The sequence below is a fragment of the Adiantum capillus-veneris genome, chromosome 30, assembly GCF_014529385.1.
Source record: "Adiantum capillus-veneris isolate H3 chromosome 30, ASM1452938v2, whole genome shotgun sequence".
NCBI classification, from domain to species: domain Eukaryota; kingdom Viridiplantae; phylum Streptophyta; class Polypodiopsida; order Polypodiales; family Pteridaceae; genus Adiantum; species Adiantum capillus-veneris.
In genome coordinates this window covers 111,076,447-111,089,289 of record NC_140960.1, presented here as the reverse complement: position 1 = coordinate 111,089,289, position 12,843 = coordinate 111,076,447, and the positions used below count along the sequence as shown (strand labels likewise).

Sequence of the window (12,843 nt, the reverse complement as noted above, 5' to 3'; positions counted from 1 at the left end):
GAATAAATCCGATATATTTACCATATTTCAAAGGTGGAAAGCCTTTATGGAGAATGAAACAGGTACCAAGGTTAAATGCCTCAGATCCGACAATGGAGGCGAATATTGCAGCCAAGCTTTTGAAAGATTTTGTGCTAGCAATGGCATTCGGAGGCAAAGGACAACCCCAAGGACACCTCAACAAAATAGGATTTTGGAAAGGATGAACAGGACAATCATGGAACGAGCACAAAGCATGCGGCTACATGCAGGCCTACCGCTTGAGCTTTGGGCGGAAGCTGTAAGTACGTCTGTGTACTTAATCAATTGGTCACCCTCAACGGCATTGGATGGGGGAGTTCCAGAAGAGGCATGGACAGGTAAACCGATGAATTATGCATTTCTCAAAGCGTTTGGGTGTGAGGCTTTCATGCATATAGATAGAAGCCTAAGATCAAAGTTAGATGCAAAGTCCAAAAAGTGTTTCTTCATTGGCTATGGAGAAGGAGACTTTTGGTATCGCCTATGGAATCCTGAAGATGGTAAAATCTTAAGGAGTAGGGATGTAATTTTTAACGAAAAAATATGTACAAAGATTACTTGGAAAGAAAACAAACAAAAGAAACAGGTGATGAGTACATGGAGCTTGAGGACAGTGAAGACTCAAGGACTGCAAACGGTGACAATGTGCAACAACGTCAACCAAATGAGGAGCCTCAACCTATTCCCCAAAGATCTACAAGAGCAAGTAGACCTCCAGAAAGGTTTGTTCCTTCCTTCAACCATCTCTTGATCTCAGATTCTGGAGAGCCGGAATCATATGAAGAAGCTATGCAACATGAATCCAAAGAAGAATGGATGAAGAGCATGCAAGTGGAGATGGACTCACTACATCGCAACCAAACATGGGAGTTGGTTGAGTTGCCTAAAGGTAAGCGGGCACTTCAAAACAAATGGGTGTACAAGCTAAAGGAAGAAGAAGGTGGGAAGAAAAGGTACAAGTCTAGGCTTGTGGTAAAAGGTTTTTCTCAAAAGAAAGGTATTGACTTCAATGCAATATTTTCTCCTGTTGTAAAAATGAACTCAATTAGGCTTGTCTTAAGCCTTGTGGCTGCTCATGATCTAAATCTCGAGCAAATGGATGTAAATACGGCATTCCCTCACGGTGACTTAGAGGAGGAAATCTACATGCTTCAACCAAAGGGGTATGAAGTAAAAGGTAAGGAGAAAATGGTTTGCAGATTAAAGAAGAGCTTGTATGGTTTAAAGCAAGCATCAAGACAATGGTACTTGAAGTTTGATCGATGGATGTTGGATCATGGATTCACAAGATGCAACTCGGATCGCTGCGTCTACACGGAGAATTTGGGAGATGGGAAATTCATCATCCTAATGTTGTATGTTGATGACATGTTGATTGCAAGTGCTAACATGCAGGACATCAAAGACCTAAAAGAGGAGCTGTCCAAATCTTTTTCAATGAAAGATTTAGGTGCTGCAAAGAGGATACTTGGTATGAAAATATCAAGGGACAGGACGAAGAAGACAATAAAGCTATCTCAAGAGGATTACATCAAGAAGGTACTAGAAAGGTTTGCAATGCAAAATGCAAAACCAGTTTCTACACCTTTGGCTGGTCATTTTAAACTAACAAAGGATATGTGTCCAAAGACACAAGAGGAGATAGCCTATATGTCTAAAGTTCCATATGCTGCAGCGGTAGGTTCTCTAATGTATGCTATGGTCTGGACAAGGCCAGACATTGCACATGCAGTGGGAGTTGTGAGTAGGTTCATGGACAACCTAGGTAAAGAGCATTGGCAAGTTGTGAAGTGGATACTTAGGTATCTAAAAGGGGCAACAACAAATGCTTTGTATTTTGGAGGAACTGATATTTTTCTAGAAGGGTATGCTGATGCAGATATGGCAGGTGACAAAGATACTCGAAGGAGAACTACTGGCTATGTGTTCACGGTTGGAGGCACAGCAGTAAGCTGGGCTTCAAAGCTGCAGAAAGTGGTTTCACTTTCTACCATGGAAGCAGAGTATGTAGCAATGACGGAGGCAAGCAAAGAAATTCTATGGCTTCACAGATTCTTAGAAGAGCTTGGATTCAAACAAGACAATTGTTTCTTGTACAGTGATAGCCAAAGCGCTATCCATCTTGTGAAGAACTTAGCCTTTCATTCAAGGACAAAGCACATTGAGGTGAGATATCACTTCATACGCACTCTTTTGGAAGAGGGACAACTAAAGCTAGGAAAGGTGCATACAAGTGAAAATCCTGCAGACATGTTTACAAAGGTGGTCAACAAGGAGAAGTTGAGCTTTTCTCATCTTCAATCGGCATTCAAGGATAAGAAGCCAAAATGAAAAGCAGTCACAGGTTTGGTTTGGAGATCAGTCTCCAAGTGGGAGATTGTTAAGTATGGAGCCTGATTTACCCTTGTATTTATTTGTGGTAAAAGTGCACATTTGTAAGGCCCCCATTATGAGGAGAAGCCATCGTGCGTGAAGAAAAATCACTCACCGGAAACCAAAATTTTCACGGACAAGAATCAGGGGCAACTTTAAAGGCCTCGGGGGTGGAGGCCCCCGAGACTTTTTTTTTCGCCGGAATATTCTTTTTCGTCGGAATATTATGGCCGGACGGCGGCCGGAAAGTGGTCGGAAAACAACCGGTCGGTTGGCCGGTGGCCGGTAGTCAATGGCCGATGGCCGGTGGTCGGAAGTCAATGGCTGGTGGTCGAAAGTCAATGGCCGGTGGCCGGTGGCCGAATTCAAAAGCGGACTTGTCTTCTCAAGGGCGGCCACGCATGGGCGGATTGGAGGGTCCGATTTGGACTTATTCGCACAAGGGCGGCTACACATGGCTGTCTCTCATAAGAGAGGGCAACCCTTTTGGCCTATAAAAGGAGGCCATTTCTACACACATGTCATAGTGTGAAGTTGATGCAACAAGATGAGTGTGAGGTGGTGAGAGTGAAGCAAGGCGGGAGCTCCATTAAGGGTATAATCCCTTTGTAAACTACTTCTTGTTTTGAAGTACTAAAGCCATTGAGTGGCTGCTTTCCCGTGGACGTAGCCCACATTGGGTGAACCACGTATATCGTGTGTACTCTCTCTCTCTCTCTCTCTCTCTCTCTCTCTCTCTCTCTCTCTCTCTCTCTACTCTATAGTCTCGTGTATATAAATCTGTCTCTCTCCATTAAGTAATCTACTCAATTATCTATTTAGCTACGTCTTATTTCCTAACACTCTGTTACATTGATTGACAAGAAGGCTGAGTAATTCTCCATTTACATCCATCGACAAAAGTCGCCCACTTCACAGACTTTATGAAGCTTTCTTTTTATTAAAAAAATCTATTCCTTTTTTCTTGAAAAAGTCAATCCGCCATTTCCAATAAAAACGACGCAGATAGGTGTCGTCAGGTTGTCCGTCTACACAAATTACAGTCCTCTTTGTATACTCAATTCTGTCCTTAGAGTACAACCAGTGTGCCAGCCAGTTTATGACAGTGGTTGACAGAAAACAGGCACGCACTTCTTTAGACTGCTTTTCTAGCTTGGGAAAAACAAGAAATGACCCCAATGGATTAAACATTAGCTTATATTCAGAAGCATCAAAGATAAGTGTGTCAGGTGGTAGGTCAGGAAAATTTTCGAGATTCTTGTGGAACACCGGTTTATCTGTCGCGCCACCCAATTTAAAATGGCCCCTTGTGCACTGCGCCTGACTTACCACTCTATTGAATCTTTTGTGGTGGTCAGGGAAAACTGTCGCTAGCGTGCGTTGAGCTTCTCAAACTCGTAGCAGCTCCATATCCACACTTTGAACCATCTAAAACAAAAATTCAGAAACACTTCTGCATCGGGCCTTACCCAAAACTGTGTATCCCCTTCAACAACATACCGCATTTCTGGCCAGTAGGGCAATTCTTCACCATATTTTCCATCAAATTTCTTGAGCAGTAATCCATTAAGGTCCAAAATGAGAACCCTACGCTGGACGCTCAATGGAGGTGGTGGCCTTGGCCATATCAGTGGGATTCTTTTAATTAGTCTATACCATAGAGGAAACACAAGCACTGCAAGAGACAACACGCAATTCCATATTGCACGAATGTCAGCCCTGCCATTCTGCTTGTCAGCCTTGAACCTATCTGCAAGGTGCCATTCTTCAACTGAAAACATATCTGCAGATGAAAAATTACACAAGACTCAAATTTAAATATGCAATTAGGGCATATCTATAGATTGAAATCATACAATAAAAATACACAATGTTCAAAAATTAGGCACAAGATGAAAGAGACGTCGAATGGGAAAGAAAGTTATATTAATTTTAGAAGTGGTTACATAAAAAGAAACATAGGGGGGGCAAACTATAATCTTTTGCAGGCTCTGGATTTAGGGTCAGAACTTGTGGCGATATTCTGCATCTCCTTAGTGTCTTCTATGTCCACTCCTCTTCTAGCTGCCCCTGGGTCTCTTCCTCTTCCTTGCTTTTTTGCTCCATTTCAGGCTTCTCATCTCCAGTCTTCTCGATTTTTTTTCTTTTTGCCTTTCTTATATGCTGAGAAAGGGTCTCCTCGGGACTTCCCTCCAGCCTGACATCTACACGACCATCAGCTTTAGAAAGCTGTGCAGCAAAAGATCACTTATTAGAGCCATAATCAATTAAAAAACTTACTCTTTCCACGTTGGTCTCGTTTTCTCAGGGTCTTTGATCTTGTCACCCGCACGCCAGTGTCTAGCAACACATCGTCTTCCTCATTCTGGGTTTTTCCTTCAGCACAAGTCGTACTCTGCTCCTTTACCTCAAAGTTTTGTTCTTCTTTTGTTGTTTCCGAAACAGGTTTCTCAGCATTACCAGGGACATTTTCATCAAGCAATACCTCCACAGGTGTCTTGTATGCGGGCGTCACTGCATCGTTCCCTGTGTCTTTACCGACAGTAGTTCTGAAGCAGCTTGACTCTGAAAAAACATCAGAGAAGACAAAAATCAACCACCTGATTACCCATTGAAACAATTTTCTCACCTGTTTTTGGGCATGGTTCAACTGGCTTCTTCTTTAGAAGGGATTGGTCTTCTGCAAAAATAACTCCGGGGCAATCATTAAGCATGCACTTTCCTTTCTCAGCCAAGTGAGCATAGCAAAATGCATGGTATGCATGTGAACAAGGCAATAGAACAACATGGCTTGAGCGATTGTGATCATGAATTTTTACACCACAAGCATTGCATACATCAATGAGAAAAACACTATGTCCAGGAGCTGAAACTCATGCAGGCAAGACTATGGTTTCAGGTAGCATTGGTTGACTAATCATGTCTGTCACAAACCTGACATAGAGACCAAAGGTTTCCTCACACTCCAAGCATTTGGATAATTCTTCCTGTAGGCAAGAGACCTCTGTTATCCGACAATGTCAAACATGTATAAAATCGGTATGAATGCTTGAAAATCGGTATAATGATGTTATCATACCGGTATGATTACATCCTGGCGGTATGATGTTATCCCACTGGTATAACGTTATTATACTGGATAGTATAACATCATACCGGTAGGATAACATCCGGTAACATCATCCCGGTAGGATAACATCCGGTAACATCATACCGGTAGGATAACATTATACCAGAAGCATAACATCAAACCAGTTGGATTTTATCATACCGGTTGGATCTAACCATACCGGTCGGATGTAACCATACCGGTAGGATTATATCCTAAATCCTATCGGTAAGATGTAATCATACCAGTAGGATATAATCATACCAGTAGGATGTAATCATATCTGTAGGGTATAATCCTACCGGTATGATAACATCCTATCGGTATTGTCATCTACCCTTACCGAATATGATATAATCCTACTGGTATGAAAAATCATACCGTATGGTACTTTGCAGGTATTATACTACAATCAGATTGAGTTAAAATCATACCTATGCCTGCTGTAGGGTGGCTTTTGCTTGGTCAAATTTTTCTTGGAGGCTGTCAAGCAAGCCTGCTGGTACATTGGCAGCGTCAGGGAAGTACATTCGGATGGTGTCAAGGGCACCCTCGCAACGGTGCACATCAGCAACATATTTGACCACTGAATCCTTAGCCTTCTGACACTCGGTTGATACATTGTCATGAGATTTTCTAACCTCAAGAAGAAGTTCTTACAAGGAAGTGGATACTTCAATACTAAACGCAGAGTGAGTAGTCGCAAAAAGCCCACTTCCGACTGGTGTACTTCCAAATGGGGTATTTACTAAGAAGATGGCAGAACCACTTGGGGTTCCTGTGGATACTTGGGAAGTCTCTAACTTCCATTGTTCTCTTTTCCTATCTAAGTGACCTTCATTGGTCACATTCTTCACCACCTCAGATGCAAACTCAGCCCACTTTACCGGACCTGTGCATACGAAATAAACATATCCGCGTGCAAACTTGACTCCCAACAGATAGTTTGGTGGTTTGGATTGGTACACCTGCTTGTAGAGCTGATAGAGTGCCTTGTAGTGATCCGGCCTTGTTGTTTTTATCGGCACTTTTTTCTCCTTCACTGGAAGACACGTGAAAACTTTCATCCAGTCGGATATGGGCACATATGCATCTGTCAACTTCCTAACATCTTTCCCCTCAAGACTTAACCCATATTCCCTGTGAACATCCTCCTTTGTCGTGCAGAATTCCTTTAATGGCACCTCCACATCCTTGGGGTGAACAAAGCGGCTGATTTTGGGAGGAGGCTGTAACTTCTCTCTCTGAGCGGAATAAATCCATATTCGTGACATACCTTCGTGGGAGAATGTCGGGTCTTTGTGGGGGAGACCTGTCGGGCAGCATTCCTTGCGCTCTTTCTTAGGTTTCTATCCATAGAGAAGGATAAGCAGCGTGCACAAGGGGCTGTAGAGTGAGCTGAGAAAGGCGCAGAAGGAGAAAGGCATAGAGATACAGAGAAGTCACAGTCATGAAAACATTCGACTGAACATTCGTTCTAATGTGGGCTCCACACGTGTTTTTGAATCCTCCACATGATTTTTAAGATTTTTTATCCTCCACACGATTATTTAATTCAAACAATTCTTGCCCATAACACCAGTTTCATACCCCCTAAATTTTAAGCCTCCAAAAGCAACTTTCCACCGGTTAAAACTGGGCCACCTATTCATGCATCCACACTCAAATCATCAAATTAGGCATAAATTAGCACAATTAACTTGATTAGAGTGATGATTCCACCTCTTATAAGGGAATTAATCATACATTACACATCAAATGTTAGCAGTTAGGTTAGCAAATTTAGTCAAAAATTAGTGAAATTAGCATGGAATTAGTACAATTAGCATGGAAATGAAGCAAAATTAGTAAGGGTTAGTATAAAATTAGTGAAACTGGCGGTCTGGGGTATTCATAACTCAACAATTAGCTTCAATTACTTGCACAACATTATCAAATCAAACCAAAATTGAGTTACACACACTCAAAGACGATGAAATTAGTAGTGAAATTACTCTATTCTAAACATCCTATGGGTATATGCATGCTAAGGTGGTACACTAGCTACTTGATTTTTTGGGGCTAGCCACTTCATGTTACTACCTAAGTTTGTAAGTGGTGGAGGTCACTTGTAGTACCGAATTAGAGAACATTGGGGGTTTTTTTTTCAATATATACATATTAGTGTCTTTTTTCAAAAAGTGAGTTTGAGTGGCTTGGGCCCCTTTGTAATAGCTATGAGCGGGGGAATTATGACGTGAAGAGCAGGGGGCATGGAGCTACTGTCGCACGCCAAACAGGCTCAGTTCTCTCCACAGCACGTCAAGGAGCGGGTGGGGAAAGAAAAGAAGGCACACAGTCACAAGTCTCAGGAGCAAGAAGCCAGGTAGAAGGAGAGGAAGCCGATGAGGAAGACACCACCCAGGCACGTCGTGCATGCTTCTCCAAACAAAAGAGCTGCATCCTCTACTTCTGAGGGGGAGGACCATGACACACACAGAGTGAAGAAGAGAAGGCCAAATCCTACTCATGAAACACCTGTTGTAGAGGAGAGGCAAGCTGGTCGTTCCCGATCAAACCAAAACGTCGGAACCCCCACTTCTCCTACACCGATGTCTAAGTGGCAGCCTCCTCATGTCAACTTTGAGAGGAAGATCCAATTTTGCATGACAAAAGCAGAGGCCCATGAGGTGTACAAGCTTAAATGTGTTGGACAGGATCCTAGGCTCCTCAATGAGGAGGATTTTTCATATGAACACTGGCTGCAAGTGTTTACTGAGGAGCCAAAGAGAGCAGCAAAGTCAAATGCAGGTTTGTTAAGAAGGAATTTTGGAGAAAATTATACTCCAGGTTCAATTCGGTGTACCAGGAGCCTCCTGGGAACTATGGTATGGAGGTAACAAAGGCATTTGCCAGGGGTTTCCTCTATGAACATCCACACCCAATGTTCTTGGACTGCTATGCCAAGTTGTTGCAACCATTGGCGATGTAGCATGAAACAATGCTGAACAAAAAGAGTATCATGAGTCTTATCATCTGATATGTAGAAGTGATAATATTTTTGGACCACTCCTGCAACGCGGATATAGGTGATGTGGACAAAGTATGGCTTCAGTTTCTCGAAATTTCGCTGCCCAATCTTCACATCTGGATGGGCTCTTTGAAATTGAAGGAAGAATTCTACCTGTAAACATGCAAACCTTTGGACTTCGCATCCATATGAGCACGGTTTAAGCAGCAAGTAAAAAAAAAATGTTGACCTATTTTTATTATGCACTTGATTGTACCTACTTATGGCCTAGTCAGCTTAAGTATATTTGATGGAAACCATGCACTTCAAAATACCTTCCCTAATACAGGAAGCTAGCAGGCGTCATGCAATCTATAGCCACCCATCACCAAACTAGCCTCCTTGATGAGCTCTTTTTCAGGTTTCCACCACCTAGGGGGTAGCTACCTGTATGATGAGCTCTTTTTCAGGTTTCCACCACCTAGGGGGGTAGCTACCTGCATGATCTGTTAGTGTACCAGTTTCATGCACCTACCACCACATAGCACCCAACCAAAAATGAAGGTAGAGTGGTAGCTACCTGGCTATAATCTTCAACCAATAGCAAGTTGAACCCTAGGAGATAGCTACCATGTATGGAAGGTAGCAAGGGATTGGTCACACCCTACCTTGGGAGGCTGCAAATCAAATGGGTAGCTACCTAGACCATAATTGTGGTGCTCTCAAGAAAGACTGAAATCCATGTCATTGTAGCCACCTCATGAGCACACCCCACCACAAATAATGGGATAGCTACCAAGCAAGGTACTTACAAAAGGTAGCTACCAAGGACATACTAGTCATGTGAAAAGGGAAAGTAGCCACCTCTTGACCTGAATTGCTACATTGTGCTCAAACACCACCAGATGGGAAAACCTAGCTACCACACCAACAAAGTTTTTACTACAACCCCACCAGCTGGGAAAACCTAGCTACCAGACCAACAAATTTCTACTACAAGCAACACTATAACTACCATCCTGGATGCCTACTAGTAAGTAGATACACTCAATATGTCTTATAGATTGGCTAGCCACCAAGACAATGACTTCTAAAGATACTAATGTATATAGTAGGTGGACATCCCAGGTTATAAGCTGCATGCTGATTGACAGGGCATCATATCAATGACTTCTTCCTTAAAATTGATAGCTACCACCCTTACCTCACACAATCTGGTGACTATGAAAACCATTCCTGTAGATATGCAGCAAGAAAAAAGCTTGTATCAGCACTGACGGCCTGCCGCATATCACTCCAATGGTAGGACTCATGAAAACCAGAGGGTGGCTGCCACCATAGGGCTAATTATCGTATTTATCCCACCTAATCTTACAGCTAGAAAAAAACTTACAACACGCCAACAAGAAAGATAGGAATGAAGCTAATGTAATCTCAGGACTCTTTTCAAAGTGCAGAAAAACATCAGAATGTAGAAAACATTCACCTAGGGTTGCTCTAGAAGATGCACAAGATGCTTTTGCCACAATTTTCTCTTGATTCATCTTCGGCACACATCCTTCTTGTTCGGAGAGACACACATATTCTCTGTCTAGAAGAAGAGCACCAATTCCCTGACCTCATCACAAATTGCATCCTTTGTGCGTGAATGTCACTCGCATAAATGCAATGGCAAGGATTCATTTTTTAATTTATCTCTTGCTGCGTAGAAGTTTCTACGATGTGTCCCTAGAAGTTTTGAAGCTGCATAAATGTTTGGGGACAGTGCTCTCATGGCCATCATGATAGTTGCCCTCTTAAGAAACAGTTCTTTCTTGCTCCTGGGTTTCTTGATGGTGGAAAGAGTGTCCCTGAAACCCACCAGCGCTGGATTCTCTCGCGTCTCAATTTTGAGCCCACGCATGCAACCATCATTCAACACATCCTTCATGATGGATTCCTTTGTCTCGTTGTCAAGGCCTCTTGTGTGATTTTTGAAACATGTGACAATACGCTTTGTGATAGCTTGGCGTTTCACAATAATTGGACGAGATGGATATTGGTTCTGACTTTCCTTGAGCTTGCGACGATACTCTCTCTTTCTATGAGCTTCATAACTTCTGGCAACAAGCCTTTTACATTTTGCAAACTCACAAATTCCGGCATGGTTTGCACATGCTCCAAAACCTGAGGGAGCTTCAACACATGCTGTTCCATCTATTATCCCTGCTCCAAAACTTGTCGATGCCCCAATCAATGTTGTTTCCATAGATGCATTCATGTTTCTTTCTCCAATAAACCCATTACCCAAGGGTGTTGGAACCAATGTTGATCCAATGCTTGAGGCTGCTCCACTCGATGCGGGTTCCATGTAGACCGAAGTTAAAGTCCTACCACTTGTAAGGTCAAGACGTGGCTGTCTTCCCACCATGGCCTTCTTGATATGTGGCAAAGAATGCACAGGCTGACCACTCTTCTTGTAGTGTATAATTTGTAGTTGTAGTTGTAGTTGTAGTTGTAGCTGTAGTTGTTGCTTGAAACCTCGTGCTTCACTAAAAACACCCTCTGTGCTTAGCTCGAAAAGCTGCTCTAGCTACTTGCCGATTGGAAAACAAAAGCAAAACGTCTTCTCTGCAAAACCTCCTGCAAAACTCCCCTTCTGTGTTTGTCTTTGCCTGGAAAAGAAGCGTATGTGAAAATGCTCCTGCAAGACTACCAACTTTGTAAGAAACTCCCCTTCTGTGTTTGGTTCGTATAGAGAAGCTTCTATGCAAATTTTTCTGCAAGACTATCAATGCTCACTCTCCTGTGCTTGGTTTTTGTGCATGTAGAGAGAGAGAGAGAGAGAGAGAGAGAGAGAAGGAGACATCAAGGTGTCTGTGCATGTAGAGAGAGAGAGAAGGAGAGAGAGAGAGAGAGAGACATCCGACTAATTTTGTTTGAAAATTCTCCAGGGGCGTGGAGGGAACGAACTACGAAACTGCCAAAGGTCGTGGGAATATTTTAATCATAAATGTCACGCTTTGAAACTTTAAAGTTTTATTTAGAACTCTTCTCTTGGTTCCTGCTTTGATATGCAAGAAGCTACCTCTCCACCACCAATGTCCGGGACATAGGTATTTAGTCCACCTAACCATGCACACACCCCTATACTCACTAGCTTAGGTTATCGATCCCTGGCAATGGCACCAAATGTTGGGACAATTGTAGCATAGCCTAATCCACCCAAGACCAACAAAATTATCAATCCTAGGATCGGCCACCCGGCTAGGACATGGAAGCACGAACATCAAATGTATCAAATGAGAGGATTCAAGAGAATTCTCATTCAATGCAATAGAGATTAGCCATGAATTACTAACTCTAATCACATCATCAATCAAGCATCACCTACACACATTAAGCCCACCAAAGTTTGACTTACCATAGACTAGAATCTCAAAGCACAATTATGACAAGCATACACTAATTGCATTGGTGTTGGCCTCTCCAATCACCATATGCCAATCAAGGCACTTCATTAAAAGCTACACACACAAGGTGAATAGTGCTAGAGTTTCATAAAACCCATCCACGCACAAGCAAAGAATAGGGCACATACACCAATTATAAGATTAAGAACCAACTTAATCAACCTAATTAGAGATGTTAAATATCACAAATCGGAATCTCATAGAAGGATACGAGTGGTTAATAAGTAAGAAGTCATCACACACACTCAAATTTAGAATAATGAGAAAGGTGAAACTACTTCATGACATAATGGAATAGAAGAATTAAGACTAATGAGAAAGTAGAGATTAGATTAAGAATAGATTCTCTAATTACAATGGATTAGCACTAGCCTCTTAAGCATGGGCATTAAGCTCAAGGCTAGGCCATCCATAGAGAGAACACTCAAGAGAGAGAGAGCTCTCAAAAGTGTATCCTCAAGAGTGGATACTCAAGAATGAAGCCTCCTTGCATAGGGGCTTCATTATAAAGTCTTTCACCACAATCCCTTCTACTATGGGTTTAAGTTTGAGCCCTCTAGGTAGCATATACAACTTTGGAACTCCCAATGATCCCAAGACCTAATACAAAGTGAGTGGGAAATATTTTGCACATCCATAGCATATCTCCTACTTGATGCATATTCGGTGTAGCCTGTGTTAGCCGCTGCTAACAACAAGAGAATAAGGACATAACATGTGTGGTAAGTAAAAGGTATAAATCAGATGATTGGCTTAGGGAAACGCTCACCATCCGATCAAACCATGTTGTGTAAAGGTTTGGACGCTGGGTAATAGTACTCTACCACGTATTTTTTGACTAAGTTCTTATGTAACCTTCTATCCCTCAAGGCTTGGCATGAGCTTGAGGTTACTTTGTA

The 12,843-nt window shown here is 42.4% G+C and overlaps 1 protein-coding gene across 1 annotated transcript; it reads right to left on the bottom strand.

The window, feature by feature from the left end:
• Positions 1-10,143: 10,143 nt before the first annotated feature.
• Positions 10,144-10,902, bottom strand: LOC147418612 (uncharacterized). The gene has a single exon (XM_086507125.1). It carries the CDS (start codon positions 10,900-10,902, stop codon positions 10,144-10,146), a length of 759 nt encoding a protein of 252 aa, XP_086363251.1.
• Between the last annotated feature and the right edge of the window lie 1,941 nt (positions 10,903-12,843).